Source organism: Schistocerca piceifrons, chromosome 3 (assembly GCF_021461385.2).
Source record: "Schistocerca piceifrons isolate TAMUIC-IGC-003096 chromosome 3, iqSchPice1.1, whole genome shotgun sequence".
Taxonomy (NCBI): Eukaryota; Metazoa; Arthropoda; class Insecta; order Orthoptera; family Acrididae; genus Schistocerca; species Schistocerca piceifrons.
The window spans coordinates 844,490,516-844,510,086 of record NC_060140.1 but is presented as its reverse complement, the minus strand read 5'-3'; the positions used below and the strand labels follow the sequence as shown (position 1 = coordinate 844,510,086).

General features: G+C 40.9%; 1 protein-coding gene across 1 annotated transcript in view; it reads left to right on the top strand.

Annotated features, from left to right (window-relative positions):
* Positions 1-19,571, top strand: part of LOC124787641 — a 143,244-nt gene that overhangs the window by 55,822 nt on the left and 67,851 nt on the right. The window contains exon 4 of the mRNA XM_047254418.1: positions 13,095-13,260. Coding sequence (XP_047110374.1) covers positions 13,095-13,260 — 166 coding nt within the window. The remainder of the gene's footprint in view (positions 1-13,094; positions 13,261-19,571) is intronic.

Here is a 19,571-nt window from a genome sequence, read left to right as displayed (position 1 = left end):
TGTCTTTCTTCTTTACCAAATGTAGGGGTAACACCCACAACATGTCTAAACTTCAAATAATACATATGTTTAATAAATCCTCGAATTCTTTCTTCACTGTGTCATACTTTTCAGGTGTCAATCTGTGAGCCCTGAAGGTGACCAGCAGTCCCGACATAATTAAGACAGATGGCTAGTGCTGTGTCCATTCCAGGGAGGGGCATAGGCAGCTAATTCATGTTGAACAAGGACATCCAGGGATGGATGTTTTCATTTAACTTCCACAGTTCGGTCCATGCTTTTTTTTAGGGCTTCAGTATATTCACCAATTTGAGAACATAACACTTCATTTTCTTTTACTACACTATGTGATCAAAAGTATACGGACACCTCCAAAAACATATGTTTTTCATTAAGTGCTTTGTGCGGCCACCTACTGCCAGGTACTCCATATCAGTGACCTCAGTAGTCATTAGACATTGTGAGAGAGCAGAATGGGGCACTCCACGGAACTCATGGACTTCAAACGTGGTCAAGTGATTTGTGTTACTTGTGTCATACGTCTGTACACAAGATTTCCAAACTTCTAAACATCCCTAGGTCCACTGTTTCCAATGTGATAGTGAAGTGGAAATGTGAAGGGACACGAACAGCACATACAGGCCGACCTCGTCTGTTTGACTGACAGAGACCGCTGACAGTTGAAGAGGGTCGTAATGTGTAATAGGCAGACATCTATCCATACCATCAGACAGGATTTCCAAACTGCATCAGGATCCACTACAAGTACTATGACAGTTAGACAGAAGGTGAGAAAACTTGGATTTCATGGTCAAGAGGTTGCTCATAAGCCACACATCATGTCAGTAAATACCAAACGACACTTCGCTTGGTGTAAGGAGTGTAAACACTGGACAATTGAACAGTGGAAAAACATTGTGTGGAGTGACAAATCACGGTGATCCAATGGCAGGGTGTGAGTATGATGAATGCTTGGTGAACGTCACCTGCCAATGTGTGTAGTGCCAAGAGTAAAATTCAGAGGCAGTGGTGTTATGGTGTGGTCATGTTTTTCACAGAGGGGGCTTGCACCCCTTGCTGTTTTGCATGGCACTACCACAGCACAGGCCTACACTGATGTTTTAAGCACCTTCTTGCTTCCCACTGTTGAAGAGCAATACGGGGATGCTGGCTGCATCTTTCAACATGATCAAGCATCTGTTCGTAATGAACGGCCTGTAGTGAAGAGGTTACATAACAATAACATCCATGTAATGGACTGGCCTTCACAGAGTCCTAACCTGAATCCTACAGAACACCTTTGGGATATTTTGGAACACTGACTTCGTGCCAGGCCTCACTGACCGACATCGATACCTCTCCTCAGTGCAACACTCCATGAAGAAAGGGCTGCAATTCCTCAAGAAACCTTGCAGCAACTGATTGAACATGTGCCTGCAAGAGTGGAAGCTGTCATCAAGGCTAAGGGTGGACAAACACCATACTGAATTCCAGCATTACTGATGGAGGGTGCCACAAACTTGTAAGTCATTTACAGCCAGGTGTCCAGATACTTTTGATCATACAGTGTATGTATGCCAAGTTTTCAAATAACTCAATGGCAGTGCTCATTATGGTAAGCAGTTCCTCTTTCAACGAATAACATGTGTTGACATATGAATCCACAAAACTCGATTGGGTTGCTGCCGCACCTAAAACAGAGATGTGATCCAGTTCATGAGAGTTGTGTGAACAACCTGTATATCTGTGAACAGTCTCTCTGTTCAGGCAGAATTGAGCCTTCCATATGGAAACATCAATACAAGAATAGCATAGGAAATCAGCTCCAAGAACAGGTTTGGTAGCATCAGCAAATCAGGAAAGTCCACTGCAATTGCTTCTTAAAACTGAAGTTCGCCACATTGATGTGTTTTCCAAAAATATGGATTTTTGTAGTTGCAGTGAGCCAGCAGGTAACAGAAGATAGCTTTTTCAGTTTCACTGGTGCAATACTTGCATCTGATCCTGAGTCAATTAATTATATTCACGAAATGCAAGTGTTCTGGACATATAATCCATGTGATGTACCAAAACTATTAGTAGCAGAGCGTCGATTTGACGCGCCAGTGTCAGATTCCTGATACCAGGAAGGAATTCTTCTTGTTGTGTTTGATTGTCATGAACCAGCTTCAGATCATATGAAACAGGAGATGCTTTATTTGCTGTGATGGTGGAGTGTAGGTACTTCATGTAGAGCAACCGGTCATGCCTATACCCAGCAGCTGTTGTCAGCATGGTAGTTGCAGCAGTCATACAAAAATGGAAATGATACCAATGCCAGTTGTGTAACTGCTTGCTGATGTCATGCTGAGAGCTGCATGGCTGGCATGCTAAGGACTGCTGGGACTCACTGGGATGGAACTGCTGCTGGAGAGCACACAAGTTGCACTGGAGTGAGCTGCTTCCCTCTAACAGTGTCCACTGTAACTACACTTACAATGCCACTGCCGGTTTGTGGGGTCCCACATTCATTGTCATAATATAACAAAATATTATGCAACTAGTCAGCAAAGATTAACTGGGGGTCCAAGTTCACAGAGCTATTTGAAACCAGAGCACTTTTGATAGCAAAAAGCAACTGACTGAATCACACACGTTTTAATGTTGCCTCAGAAACTTCAGATTCAGTCACCAGGAATCTAAGATGCCAACAGAATTCAGAAACTGATTTATCACAAACAACCTCACTTGCTGAATTTGAAGATCTGTTCGTTTGTACACTCGGCAGAGCAAGTTGTTCTTAACACGCATATATTTGCACCCAGATGGCATGGTATGAGCAATGTCAGGCAATAACAAAAGAGTTTGAATGTATCTCACACTGATGGTCAGAATGAATTGTAGGTTGTCATGATAAATACCATATGCAGTAAACAGAGGTTCCAGAAATTGGAACCACAGGTCTTGTTTTGTGGTGTGTATGGCAGAGTGATGAATTTTCTTCTCGATGCAGAAGTTGCAATGGAGCTAACTGACAAATTTTTCATGAGCTACATGTGAGTCAATGTACTGGGCACTTGTCTGATATTTGTTGCCACTAGAGGAATAGGGATAATTTCTTCTGAACTGCACAATGATTGTTCCAGCAAGTCAACGTCCATAGTAACTTGCTGAGTATCTGAGTATCCTCATGTTTAATGTGATTTTGGTCATCCATGGCCTTGTTTGGGGTCACCACTGTGGAAAAGTTGACCCACAGTGAAACTCAGATGATATTACAGCCATACACTTATTTAAATTGCCAGCTGAATACATGTGACACTACAAACAAGATACTAATTGAACAGAAGATGGGAACAAAATCATACAGAAATCAGAGTTCAGAAAACAAAGATAATCGGTGATCTGCACTACATTTCCAGAATACAAAAGAACTCACAAGCTGAAAACTTACAAACACACTCAACAAACACATACAATGACAACACCACACAGAAAAGAACCAGATGGTACACCATGTCCTACACACATAAACTAACACACAGAGTTGCAAATATCCTAAAGAGACAGGGCTTCAAAATAGCATATAAGTCTGGGCAAACCCTCCAATCACACCTAAGCCAGCCAGCTACCAAGAGGGACAAACTCCAACAATCAGGAATATATAAACTTGAATGTCAAAGTTGTGATGCAATATACATAGGCATGACATGCAGGAATTTTGAAACAAGATACAAAGAACATATCACACATGCATACACGAACACATCACAGATACTTCAATAATTACATTCGATCTTTGGTAAAAACATTTGACAGTTGGCAACAGAAACCAAAACACTGAATTGAAACAAACGTTCAGTTCATAGTACTGCGGTATGTGGGAAAAAAATTGCAACTTGGTATTCATAAGAAGAAGAACAACACCAAAAATGCAACAGGAGCATAATATGTAAGAAATTGTCCTCGCAACCTGTAAGTACAGTTCAAAACATTACCACTTAATAGGAAATACCAACCATCAGAACTGTTTATAACCTATAGGCACAGTGACAAAAATGTAAATTAAATAGCTAAAATACGTGCATATTCCAGGCCACTGATGATGCCTTGCAGAAAATAAAGGCAAAACGCGTATGGCACTAAAATTGTGTTTCATTCATGTTGTGACTCGCCAATCTTTCAAAGTGCCGCCGAGCAGTTACGCGCGTCCTCTACATGCGGTGCTGTCTGCCAGCCATGCAGCAGCAGCACCACCAAATCGGCCAGCCAGCCAGCGGCCACTAGACTTGGGCTCAGTTATGATTTGACTGTTAAACTGTACACACATCTTAATCTGTTTACTTGATCTGTGACTTTCATATATTGAGTCTTCCTTGAAATATATTTGTTCAACATGAAGTTATAACAATTGGCGACAAGGATAGGATTTTTTTTTCCGTCATTGACCCACATGTTTCCATGGCTACTTTAGAGCAACTATTGCAAGGTCTCATAGAACAGCAAACGCTTCTCACAAATGTGATTCATGATTTCATCGCGGCATCAAATGCTCTCGTTGTTGTCTCTACCTACTTTTCCTCATTACGACGAGACGGCAGAAGACTGGTCTGATTACAAAAATGTCTTCGACAGCACTTCTTGGTATTTCATGTCGCGGACGAACAAACATGTAAGTCTCTGTTCCTTTCATGGATTTCACCTCAAACGTATCGGTTGTTGTCGCAATTGGCTCCTTTGAAAGATCCTGCATCTTTGTCCTTTGCTGAAATGTTTTCACTTCTGTCCGTCTATTTTCAAAAGCAAACGCATGTGGTAGCCTCTCATGTTGCCTTTTATCGTTGTCAAAAACAACCAAATCAATCCTATCACACTTGGGCTGCTGAACTTCACAACCTCAGTAGAAAGTATCAATTTGTTACTGAAGTTCACAAAGAATCCTACGCCGATTCCATGGTACGGGATGCTATTATCCGATCAGCACCTGACAAAGAAGTTAGGCAACGTGCCCTTCAGTTGGCAAATCCGACTCTAGATGAAGTCCTATCCATCGCTCAGTCTTTTGAAATTTCTCGCGCCGCTGGAGCGCAAATAGAGGCATGGGGCAATGTCGGGGAAATACAACCTCTGTGCGATGTTGACGAAGGGTGTGGCATGTCCCCGCCGGCCGACGTGGCTGCAGTACGCTCCCAAGTGCAGCCTCAGCCTAACCATATACAAACCTCTAAGAAACTGCAGCAAAACCCACAGCAACTTCCTTCATGTCCGCAGTGTTTTACAAAACATTCACGAGAAGATTGTCCACAACATTGGGCCATGTGTCACAAATGGAAAAAAAAGGGTCATGTGTCATCTGTTTGCAAATCCGACTGCACACATGATGTTCATGAACTTGAAGCTGACTCTGATTCTGTGTTGTCTGTCAATTGTACTTCTTCCCTTTCAGGGAAGTTATTCCTCACTGTCCATATACTTGGTCGAGATGTTCGCATGCAGAGGTGGATACTGGTTGTGCTGCCACTATCATCAATTCTCAGACGTATCTTCAGTTGGGTTCTCCAATCCTGTCACCTGTCACTAGGCAATTACGGACTTACAATAAACAGAAGATTCTCTCTTGGGACAATTTGATGCTGCGGTATCTTACAAATATGTCATTTGCACTGTTCCCATATTTGTGGTCGACCATAGTAATGCGGAGAATCTTTTTGGTTTTGATGCCTTTCGCGTTTTTGGGTACTCCATAGATGGCTCTGTCAATATTGTCTCTGATGCCATTCCTTATGCTAAATTGGATTCCTTGTCGGCGACATTTTCGTCCCTTTTTTCTCCTGGGTTAGGCTGTGCAAACAACTTTGAAGCTCATATCATGCTCAAACCCACTGCTCGGCCTAAGTTTTTTCAGGCTCGGCCCGTTCCTTGGGCCCTTCGTGATCAGTTCAAACGGGAGCTGGATTGTCTCACTGCTTCAGGGGTCTTGCTTCCTGTCACTTCCAGTTAGTGGTCCTCTCCTGTCATTGTTGTTGCTAAGCCAAATGGTGATATTCGTCTCTGTGGCGATTTCAAAGCCACTGTAAATGCTCAATGCCTTATCGAGACTTACCCTATGCCTCGACCTGAAGAATTGTTCACTAAACTTGCTGGAGGCCAGTATTTTTCTAAACTTGACCTGTCAGAAGCTTATCATCAACTTCCTCTCAACGCTGCTTCCTGGCAGTTTCTGGTCCTTAACACGCCTTTCGGCCTCTATCAATACCAATGATTGCCATTCAGCGTTGCCAGCACCCCTGTTCTCGTTCAGCGATTCTTGGAACAATTATTGCTCACTGTCCCTGGGTGTATAAATTACCAGGACAACATTGTTGTCACTGGCTCCACCACTGACGAACATCTTCAAAATCTCCACACACTTTTTCATGTCTTACAGACTGCCAGTCTTAAGTGTAATCTTCAGAAATCAAAATTTTTTCAGGCATCTATCACGTACTTGGGGTTTCAACTCTCTCGGGATGGTATTCATCCGGTTCAGCAAATGGTCGCTGCGATCAATGCCCTTCCTCACCCTACATCTGTTAAAGAACTGCAGGCCTTCTTGGGGAAAATAGCACACTATCACAAGTTTTTACCATTTGCTGATTCAGTGGCTCTGTCGTTGCATCGCCCGTTGCACAAAAACATGCCTTTTCACTGGCCCGCGTCATGCGATTCGGCTTTCCAGAAATTGAAGACTATGCTGAAAAGGCCCCGTACCCGGCTACTTTTCAACCTGGCCAACATCTTGTTCTTGCCACAGACGCCTCTCAATACGGGGTCGGTGCAGTCCTTGCGCACCATTTTTCTGACGGTTCTGAACAACCCATTGCTTATGCCTCCGAAACGCTCAAGGATGCCCAACAAAAGTATTCTCAAATTGAAAAAGAAGCTTTGGCCATTATTTATGCTCTTCACAAGTTTGGTGTTTTTCTCTATGGACCCAAATTTCATCTTGTTACGGATCACAAACCACTTGTTTCCTTGTTTCATCCATCAATGTCACTTCCCGACAAGGCTGCCCACCGCCTCCAGCGTTGGGCTCTTTACTTGTCTCGTTTCAATTATAAGATTCATTTCTGGCTGACGGCTCAACATGCGAATGCTGATGCACTGTCTCGCCTTCCCATGGGTCCTGAGCTGGCATTTGATAGGGACGAACTTTTGTGTTTCCACCTGGATGTTGCCGAACAGCAGGTTGTGGATGGTTTCCCCATCACCAGGGACCAGCTGGCGGCTGCTACGGGTTCTGACCCTACCCTCTCCCGGGTTTTACACTGTATACAGAAGGGTTGGCCAGATCATCCATCCGCTAAGACTTCTGATCCGTTGTGGAACTACTACGCTTTTCGTTACTGCCTCACGGCTAGGGATGGTGTTATCCTCCTTTCCACTGAAAATGCTTCCCCGCATGTTGTGGTACCTGTGTCTTTGTGTGCTTCGGTCTTGTGCCTCCATCACCAAGGGCACTGGGGTGTCTCGCACAAAATCTTTGGCCTGCTGTCATGTGTACTGGCCCGGCATCGACTCTGAAATCGCACACATGGTCGCTGCCTGCTGCTCTTGTGCGTCACAGGCCACCACCCAGAAGTCATCTTTGTCACCGTGGCCTTTGCCTGAGAAGCCCTGGCAGCGTATTCATGCTGACTTTGCGGGACCTTTTTTAGGTACTTATTGGCTTCTCGTTATTGACACCTACTCTAACTTTCCTTTCATTGTCCGTTGCACGTCGCCTACCACCGCAGCAACCACCAATGCTCTAGCTCGCATTTTCTCTTTGGAAGGCCTTCCCTCTACTCTTGTTACTGATAATGATCCGCAATTTTCCTCTTCTGATTTTGCGGATTTTTGTGCCCATCATGGCGTCATGCATGTCACGGCCCCTTCGTTCCATCCGCAGTCAAACGGTGAGGCTGAACAACTGGTCCGCACATTTAAGGCTCAGATGAGGAAACTCCTGACTTCTTCTGCGGATGATGCGCTTCTCCAATTTCTGGCTTCTTACCGTTTCACCCCCATGGGTGACCACAGCCCAGCTGAGCTCTTACATGTCCGACAGCCACGCACGCTACTTAATCTTCTGCGGCCTTCCACCTCACGGCCGTGGGTGACTTCGCTTGGCCGGTTCACCGCTGGCGACCTTGTATGGGTACGGGGATACGGCAGGCGGCCAAAATGAAGTCCTGGCAACATCTTGCAACACCGTGGCTGATGCCTGTATGAAATCCAGACGGACACGGGTGTTGCAGTGCGTCATTCGGACCAGCTTCGACCTTGTGTGCCGGCAACGCCTGTTCTAGATGCCGCTACACCACCTTCGGCTCTACCTGACACTCGGGATACTGGAATCTCTCATTACTCACAACGCAGTCCTCTCACCATCATATCGGTGCCAGCACAAGAACTGACTCCACCAGGAGATGTGCCCATGCAGGAAACAGATGACTATCATCTGTCGGAGCAACTCTACTCGCCTCCTTCTCCTATGGATGCAGACACATCGCCCATGTCTCCTGTTATAACAACCTGACTTGCCGCAACGGGCAGATTGGTGCACGGGGCCCCAGCAGATTCGACCCCCACGTCTCCTGTCATCTCGATCGGTGACACTTCCGTTCATATGGGAAGCCTCTTCCTCGAGACTTTACGGCCAGTCAAACAACACCTATGGACGTTAGCAATCTACAGGCCACCTCCATCAAGACCTGTGCAAAAAATTCAAAGGGGGGAAAAGTGTTGTGATTCGCCAATCTTTCAAAGTGCCGCCACGCAGTTACGCGTGTCCTCTACATGCGGTGCTGTCTGCCAGCCATGCAACAGCAGCGCCACCTAAGTGCCCAGCCAGCCAGCAGCCACTAGACTTGGACTCAGTTATGATTTGACTGTTAAAGTGTACACACGTCTTACTCTGTTTACTTGATCTGTGACTTTCATGTATTGAGTCTTCCTTGAAATATATTTGTTCAACTTGAAGTTATAACAATTCAGTTGCTGTCAAACGGTCCATAAGTAAAAATTATCAATATACTGTAATAGTCTAATTTCTCTTATTTTCCTACAGTGGACATATTGCAAGATTTATGTTGAATGGAAGCAATACATTGAGTTTACTCTTACTGGAATACACAATCACAGACTTTAACAGTTAACACATCTGTGTTGTAGAGATACACACAGCTTTTCTTGCAGAGCCTGCTTCTGGAGTTTGATGAAAATCTCTGATACTCTCAAGCTTACTAAATGAACATATAACAAAATGTGATGCCATTCTTTAGATCTTCACCATCTTCTCTATTAACCCTATCTCCTGAGAGTCCCAGAATGTTGAGTGATACTCAGGAATTGGTTGAACAAGTTTACTAGGACCCATTTCTGTAGTTGATAAATTACCTTTCCTTACGATCATTTCAATGGCTGTCCACTGTGTATCTGTTTTTACTGCCACTAATTTTATGTTGTCATTCCACTGTAATTGATCCTGGACAGCTACCTTTACATTTTTACAATTATTATTGATCCATTTACTTATCATCAGTTGTGCAATCAAATAATAATGAAACTTTACAAATATTTGTGCACAATATATTATATTCATTTATGTTTAGGGTCAACTGCCAGTGCGTACACTGAGTATCAATCTTCTGCAGGTCCTCCTGCATTTTGCTGCAATTTGCTGGTAATGTAACTTTCCTACATACAACAGCATCATCTGTGAACAGTCTCACAGAACATACAACATTATTCACCAGGTTATTTATAAATATCATGAACAGTAATTACTTGATAATATTTCCAAAGTTAATTTTACATCTGACAGTTTTGCCCTGTTCAGAATGGCATATTGAGTTCTATCTGTTAGATGGTTCTGAATGAAGTCATAAAGCTGGCATGATATTCTGTAAGCTTGTATTTTGTTCACTGAGTTAACAGTGTGGATGTATTTCAGTTGACAGAGAACATGACCTCAAACTGTGCACCATTATCTATGTCCTCAAGAATCTCATGGATCAACTCAGCAAGCATAGTTCAAGAAGATCTGTATTTTCTCAATTCATGTTCATTTCTATGGATGCCCTCATTCTAAAAAAAGATCAGTAATAATTAGTAGAGCTGAACCACTTTAATTGCACTGAACACAAATCAACAATGTGTTTTGAGAAACAACACCCTCATCATTAGATGAGATGATGAGAGAATTGTCTCCCAAAAGACATTTTTGATTTGTGTTCAGTACAATTAAAGTGGCTCACTTCTGCCGACTATTATTGATAAAATTATACAAACTGCTACCTTTTATCTGAAAAATGCATACCATTAAATGCAAAAAGATCACAACTTGTAACATGTTTGATAATTCTTCGCAATGGACTGACATCAGCAGTATAGGTCTCTAATTATATGCGTCAGACTGACAACCCCTTTTTAAACAGAAATGACTTGTGTTTTTTTGAACTCATTCTTTTACATTTTATGTATTGTAATTAAAATTAAAATGAGGAAGTTATATGCCATACCTAATGGAAACTCTTGTGCATTTTAATACAAATATATTTATACCAGAAATACACATTAATCATCAGCACTATGTGTAAAATTCTACTGGATCTGAATAACATGCTAAAATGCAGCAACCTTGTAGAATAACTAATCAAGAACTTAATTCAGCATTTCTTATACTTAGAAGTGTCTCTCATTACTCAGCTTGAAAACCATCATGCTAGTTTTCTTTGCATACTTTCACCTGCTGTTGTTTTGACCAGCTATATTCTGAGGTTATGCAGGTAAAGCAAATTACATATCATTCAGAAAAAGAGAGCAACAAGAATACTTTATAAGTACGAAACCAAACATCCTGAAGAGGTCTCTTCCAAGATCTTTGAATTCTTACACTCATTTCCTAGGACATTTATTTGTTGCCAACAGTAAACATTCCAGACTTCAAGAAGAATATAATAATTCCAATCCCAAAGAAAGCAGGTGTTGACAAATGTGAAAATTACCAAACTATCAGTTTAATAAGCCACAGCTGCAAAATACTAACACGAATTCTTTACAGATGAATGGAAAAAGTGGTAAAGGCCGACCTCGGGGAAGATCAGTTTGGATTCCGTAGAAATGTTAGAACACATGAGGCAATACTGACGCTACAACTTATCTTAGAAAATAGATTAAGGAAAGGCAAACCTACATTTCTAGCATTTGTAGACATAGAGAAAGCTTTTGACAATGTTGACTGGAATACTCTCTTTCAAATTCTGAAAGTGGCAGGGTTAAAATAAAGGGAGCAAAAGGCTATTTACAATTTGTACAGAAACCAGATAGCAGTTACAAGAGTTGAGGGGCATGAAAGGGAAGCAGTGGTTCGGAAGGGAGTGAGGCAGGGCTGTAGCCCATCCCCGGTGTTATTCAATCTGTATATTGAGCAAGCAGTAAAGGAAACAAAAGAAAAATTCGGAGTAGGAATTAAAATCCATGGAGAAGAAATAAAAACTTTGAGGTTTGCCGATAACATTGTATTTCTGTCAGAGACAGCAAAGAATCTGGAATTGCAGCTGAATGGAATGGACAGTGTCTTGAAAGGAGGATATAAAATGAACATCAACAAAAGCAAAATGGGGATAATGGAATGTAGTCGAATTAAATTGGGTGATGCTATGGGAATTAGATTAGGAAATGACACGCTTAAAGTAGTAAATGAGTTTTGCTATTTGGGGAACAAAATAACTGAGGATGGTTGAAGTAGAGAGGATATAAAATGTAAACTGGCAATGGCAAGGAAAGCATTTCTGAAGAAGAGAAATTTGTTAACATTGAGTATAGATTTAAAAGTCAGGAAGGTGTTTCTGAAAGTATTTGTATGGAGTGTAGCTATGTATGGAAGTGAAACGTGGACGATAAATAGTTTAGAGAAGAAGAGAATAGAAGCTTTCGAAATGCTGAAGATTAGATGGGTAGGTTACATAACTAATGAGGAGGTATTGAATAGAATTGGAGAGAAGAGAAATTTGTGGCACAACTTGTGACTAGAAGAAGAGATCGTTTGGTAGAACATATTCTGAGGAATCAAGGGAACACCAATTTAGTATTGGAGGGCAGCGTGGAGGGTAAAAATCATAGAGGGAGACCAAGAGATGAATACACTAAGCAGATTCAAAAGGATGTAGGTTGCAGTAGGTACTGGGAGATGAAGAACTTTGCACAGGATAGAGTAGCATGGAGAGCTGCGTCAAACCAGCCTCTGGACTGAAGACCACAACAACAGTAAACATTCATTTCAGTTGCACAGAGATATTCACAACTGTGATAAAAGACAGAGAAATAATTGCTCTGCAGATTTTACTTCCTTATCTAGGTTTACGAGTGGGATTATAGGTCTTCAACAAGCCCCTACCAAACACACAGCAAGAAACTGAGAAACCCTGTAAATTCAAAAGACAATTAAAAAGACATTTTACCACTCACTCACTCCTTCTTCAAATACCTCAAATGTAGATTCAGAAAGTGAAGGTGCTCGTTAGCTGCTTGACAAGTGGTGATAATCACTATAAATAGGGGCATCCATTGTTACAGCCCAGTCTATCAAGTTACGTGATTTTGTAAATGTCTCCATGACATCCACTCAGTGTTGCCAAATTGTATAGATGGCTATTGTTTCCACCTGCAGCCATTAGCACTTTGTAGTTGAAAATTCGCAACAGTGCTGCCAACTGTCAGAGATTAACTTACATGTCTTCACTATAGGAATGTATAAAAGGTTTACATTGCCTTGCTTTACATCGCTGTAGGTTCTCCTTCATTATGGGCTCTACAGAACACAATGAAAACAATTGAATTACTGTTTCATGGATGTTTCATTGCTGCAGATAATTGACTGCAATTTTTTTTTCTTTCCTTTTTATAAAAAATGCATTACTACATTGCACTGTAATGGATTACATATTAGGCTATATTAACGTATAATGTTAAACTAAAAAGTTACCTAATTGATAACAACTGCTCTTTTTCTTAACTAGTGGAACAGTTGTTATTTATTTGAGTTCTCTGGGTCATAAGTGATGAATTAAATTAAAAATATGTAATTGCAGATCATACTACAGGACAGTGGTGTGTTTGAGATGTTGACCTTAGCACAAGAATTAGGAGTAGAAGAACTGAAGAAAACTTGTGAAGATCATGTAACATCAACATTGTCAGTCCTGAATGCATGCACATTCTTGGCTGCTGCTATGGAAATACAGGACCAGGCAGCAGGTAATTCATTTATTTCACTTTTGCTCCTGATTATAGATATATATTTTCATTCAGTAGTACTGAAGACTAAAGCTCCTGAATTGTAGCTGGCACCAAATGGCAAGTAAATATATTTTGCTCTTCATATGGTTAAATGTAATGTTTGTGATTCATCAACATCAATTGAAATACTTCACATGAAATGTTTGATGATTTCTCATTTTTTTAGTGTAACTATATATTTTCCTTTTATATGGCAATGACTAGCCTGAGGGTGCACAAATTTCTTTCATGTCTCATATTGTACCATTATTAATTGTTATTAACAAAGAGATTCCACACACACACTGATAATATGAATGTCTCTTACATAATGTGATGAGCTATATTCCCTGATTTTCAATTGATAAATGCAAAACTCTGATCAACAAACTCGGTTCAGCTTATTGTCTTCTTTAAAAAAATTTGCAGTGTCTTGATCTTCTACATCTACACTCCGCAAACCACTGGACGGTGCATGGCAGAAGGTGCCTTCTGCTACTAGTAGTCATATCCTCTCCTATTCCACTTGCAAATAAAGTGAGGGAAAAACATTTGTCTAAAAGCCTTTCTACGAGCCCCAATTCCCTGCATCCAATAATCTTCATGGTCCTTAAACAAAATGTATGTTGGAGGTGAAAGAATTGTTCTGCAGTCGGGCTCAAATGCCAGTTCTCTAAATTTGCACAACAGTGCCTTGTGGAAAGTGCATTGTCTTCCCTCCAGGGATTCTCATTTGAGTTTACAAAGCATCTCCATAATACTTGCATGCTGATCAATTCTGATAGAAATAAATCTTGCAGCCCACATCTGAATTGCTTTGATGTCTTCCTGTAATTCAACGTGGTGGGGATCCCAAACACTTGAACAGTACTCAAGAATGGATCTTGCTAGTGTTCTTTATGCCATCCCCTTTATGGATGGGCTCCACTTTCTAAATTTTTCCCAACAAAATAAAGTCAAAAATTTACCTCCCCTCCTACCAACCTGATGTGCTTATTTCATTTTATATCACTTTGGAATGTTATGCCTGTATATTTAATCAATGTGAATGTGTCAAGCTGGACCCTGCTAATGCTGTATTCAAACATTACAGGACACTTTTTTTCTCTATATTCAGAGCACGTTGCCATTCATCACACCAACTAGAAATTTTGTCCAAGTCATCTTTTATATTCCTACAGTCATCCAATGACAACACCTTCCCCTGCACCACAGCATCACCAACAAACAGCTGTATATTGCTGTGCACCCTGTTCATCAGGTCATTTATGTATATTGAGAAAAAAACCAGTCCTGGCGCATTTTCCGGGAAGGGGGGGGGGGGGGGGCACTCCTGATGATACCCTTGTTTCTGATGAAAACTTGTCAGTAAGGACCACATACTGGGTTGTCTTACTTAAAAGTCTTCAAGTCACTCACATATCTGGGAACCTAGACCATATGCTCAGACCTTCATCAACAAGCTGCTGTGAGGTACCATATCAAATGCTCTCTAGAAATCTAGGAATATGGAATCAATCTGTTGCCCTCTATCTGTGGTTTGTGGGATATCACGTGAGAAAAGGGCAAGCTGAGTTTCACATAGGTGATGCTTTCTAAATCCGTGCTGATTCATGGGCAGAGGCTATCCTGTCTCAAGGAAATTTATTATATTCAAACTCAGAATGTGTTCAGGAATTCTGCAGCAAGTTGATGTTAACAATATTGATATGTAATTATGTGGGTCCATTCTTTTACCCTTCTTATAGACAGGAGACACCTGCACTTCTTTCCACTCACTTGAGTCTTTTTTGGTGGGCGAGAGATTCATGATAAATGCAGGCTAAGTAAGGAGCCAATGCCGCAGATTACTCTCTGTTTAACTGAACTGGGATTCCATCTGGACCTGGCAGCTTGTTTATTTTCAACTCTTTCACTTGCTTCTCCATGCCCCACATGCCATTTCTCATAAAACTACTAACTTTCATTTCAGAGTTTCACTCATTCTTCTTAGACAACGTAGTTACAGCTAATAATTATGTATTCTACAAAAAATTAACAAAAAAGTATGAATATTGGGCATCAGAGTAAGTCCCTTCAAGAATTTATGAAATCTTATTGTCACTTTATAGCGCATTTACTCTGTAATGTTGTATGTGGCAAAAACATGAATGCAAATTTCAGATGAACCATGGCCACCAAACAAACTGTATTGGAAAAAATTCAGTGTAGGCTCTGTACTTCTCTTTAGTGCAAAAATTATCATCCTTTACCCTGGTGTAAAATTTTTTCACCACATACACCGAAAATATTTGGAATCTCTAGACATTCAAGACTATATTAAAAGGAAAACTCAATCAAGAAAACTCATAAATTGAGAGACGGAATTGGTGGCCAGTACTTACCTTCAGAAGGTACATTATATAGTACTGTCAATAGACATGTACAAAAGAAAAAGTGATGACACCATTCTATCTTTCGGAACTGTTGCATCCTTTCTCAGAAATATCTTGTCCCAATTCTTCTCAAAGACAAGTGTCCCAGAGTTTGAATCCTAGACATGAAGACCAGATCCACTTGTTAACTACTATTGTGCTTTGTACTGAAGTTACATAACCTTCAGTTTGCCACAAACTGATGTTAATTACTAGAAGTGCTACCACTAAAGATTTACTGGGAAGTAAGTGTATGTAAATGCAAAATTTTTGAGATATTTAATGGGCTTCTACAAGTTTTTGTCTCATTTACATAATATTCTTATTGCTTTACCACCTGCTTAGCTGAGTGGTAATGTGTTTGCCTACCAAGCAGCAGGCCTGGATTCGATTCCCAACTGCGTCGGAGATTTTCTCCACTCATGGACTGGGTGATGTGTTGTCCTCATCATCATTTCATCATCATCAACATTCAAATCATCCAATGTGGCATCACCTGAAATGTGACTTGCAACTCGGCAGCCGAACTTCCTCGGTTGGAACCTCCTGGCCATCAGTGCCTCATGATCATTTCATTTCATTTTTTAGATTTTCTGGGAAATAACTATAAGAAATCTGAGACCTTTCAAAGGCCTTACAAGAGGCTGTCTTATTTACATACTACTCTTATTGCTGATGTCTGCTTTTGAAGAGTTACTATCCAAGCAGTTAAATTTATGGGGAAATACAGGATGGAGTTACATAAAATAAGCTAGTACTATTTCTTTGACTTAAGTTAGGCACTGTTTTCCAATGAAATTGTGTTTATTGAATGTTCATAGGATTAACACAAACAATTTCCTCTGAACCAGGTGTATGCCTCTCCAAGTATTACCTGAACTCTGTCCAGTATGGCCTAGTCTGAATTCTTAAGTAATATGCGTGTGTCATTAGGAAATAGTACAACTTTGAACAGTGTTTCATAGTGACTAGAAGGCTATTTGCATAAGGGAAGAACAGCTGCACACCCAGTAGTAAACTTTGTGAATCCCATATTTTATGTTCTCCCATTCTGAGTTTAACATTACTCTTGTGTAAAAGTATGTCAATGTGATCCTCTACATTTTCTTATAAAGTTTATGCTCCAACCATGCTAAAAGGTGGCATCAATTTTCCAAGTAGAAATTCTACTGGCAGCTTTCATTTTTATATCACTGTGTGAAATAGAGGCTGTTTATGTAAATATTGTACACAACAGTGTAATGACAGTTTATTACAAATGCAGTGCACAGAGTTACCTGTATTTTTTAACAGCTACTTCTCTTTTGATAATGTATACCATGATTAATTCCACATATCTGAAAATTGTCTTTCATGGTGCAATCTGTGGAACAAAATAATTGAACGAATGAGTCAATGAGCTTCTCTAGGCAAAGGTCTTCCTTGATGTGTCATATGGCTTGAAGACTAGATGCGTCTATGAATCATTTATTTTTTCTTATTAAAATACATCTAGATCTACTCTCACATCATCTTACACTAAAAAGCAAAGAAACTGGTACACCTGCCTAATATTGTGTAGGGCCCCTGCGAGCACGCAGAAGTGCTGCAACACAATGTGGCATGGAGTCGACTAATGTCTGAAGTACTGCTGAAGGGAATTGACGGCATGAATCCTGCAGGCCAGTCCATAAATCCGTAAGAGTATCAGGGAGTGGAGATCTCTTCTGAACAGCACGTTGCAAAGCATCCCACATATGCTCAATAATGTTCATGTCTGGGGAGTTTGGTGGCCAGCAGAAGTGTTTAAACTCAGAAGAGTGTTCCTGGAGCCACTCTGTATCAATTCTGGATGTGTGGGGTGTTGCATTGTTCTGATGGAACTACCCAAGTTTGTCAGAATGCACAATGGACATGTGTGGATGCAAATCAGACAGGATGCTTACATGTGTGTCACCTGTCAGAGTCATATCTAGACATATCAGGGGTCCCATATCACTCCAACTGCACATGCCCCACAACATCACAGAGCCTTCACCAGTTTAAACAGTCCCCTGCTGACACGCATTGTCCATGTATTCATGAGGTTGTCTCCATACCCATATACATCTGTCCACTTGATACAATCTGAAATGAGACTCATCTGACCAGGTAACATGTTTCCAGTCATCAACAGTCCAATGTGAGTGTCAATGGGCCCAAGTGAGGCATAAAGCTTTTTGTCATGCAGTCATCAAGGATACATGAATGGGTCTTTGGCTCCGAAAGCCCATATCGATGATGTTTCATTGAATGGTTTGCATGCTGACACTTGTTGATGGCCCAGCACTGAAATCTGCACCAATTTGTGGAATCATTGCACTTCTGTCATGCTGAATGATTCTCTTGTGTCACCATTGGTACCGTTCTTGCAGGATGTTTTTCCAGCCACAGTGATGTCAGAGTTTTGATGTTTTACCAGATTCCTGACAGTCACAGTACACTCGTGAAATGGTTGTATGAAAATATTCAGCCTTTCAGGCATTTTGGAAATAATTTGTAAGATAACATAGCAATACACCCAGAATGATTTTAATAGAATTTACACCATCTGTAGAAACCTACATATTTATATAATTCTTGGTTTGTATTAACACCTAATCAAGTAACCTTAGGTCTGAAAATATGAAACTCCTGTGACAGGCTATCAACAGAAGACAACGGGAGACTGATATGACAATTCCACAAGAAAAATTAGCACAACTCTGCATTGTAGTTCACAGCACTAATGTTATGGTAACTTTAGGAGATGGGGCTAAAAGTCAAGTCTTCCAGATCAATGAAAATATTCAGGAGATGCTGCAAGTCAGATAGCTTCAGTCAAGACATCTCCATTAGTTTCAGTGCTTTGGAGACAGTGGACAAAATTATTCACATGGTTCAACAAGTTCAAAAGCAGTTGGAGAATACAGGGTGTAATGTGCAAGCCAAGGCTAGAAATAAATGAGCGTGAGGACATCAACCACTGAGGTCAAGATGAACAAGTGAAATCAAATGCTAATAATACTGTATGTGTGTAATGTCTTTTCTTTCATCTTGTCTTTGTAGAGTGCTAACTATGTTGATGTAGGTGTTTTGAGTTGCATAATTATTTATGTTACTAAAGTGGTTACATTTTGTGGCATCAGTAAGAACATCTTGTTCTGCCTAGACACTGTCATGGATAAAACCACACTAGTGACCCACGAGGAACATGCAATATCTATGGATTTAGGAAATGCATGGCACTTCCTTCCCACCAAACAATGAAAAATTTGAGCAACCAGTGTACTGGGACCTTTTGCCTATACTGATTGACCTTTTAGTGGATTGTGTGGAGCAACAGTATGGAACAATACAAGTAAAACTCTACACATGAAAGTGATTTTAACCCTCCTCCTACTCATGTACAAGAGCGTGTGGATTACATGTGTCGCAATTCTCTGTTTTCTTCTGTGGATCTTATAGGCTTCTTTCTGACAAGAGCAAGAGCAACTGATATCAACAGATGTTACTAGACCTACATCAGATTTTTGCGCCCAAGTCCATCATTGTGTTTATTTACCTCCTGATTTGAAGTGTGCTTTTGTGCTGGTTATTGAGGCAACAAATCTGATTCTGCCACTTTGTGGAACCCAGGTGGCTGGGTCACACATGAAGTTATCTACTGCGTCATGATGAATCAATGGAAATGTGTTCAACAAAACCCTCAGAATGAGTCATTTAGCACCATACTGAAAATCTCCAGTGATGTCCACACTGTGCAGCATGTGTTACCTTAACTGCCACAGTTTCTTCATCCCATCACCACATGCCTTTTGCAGGTCCGAGATGGCTGGATTGCCTTATTGCAAAGGTTAAGCAAATCATCTGAACAAC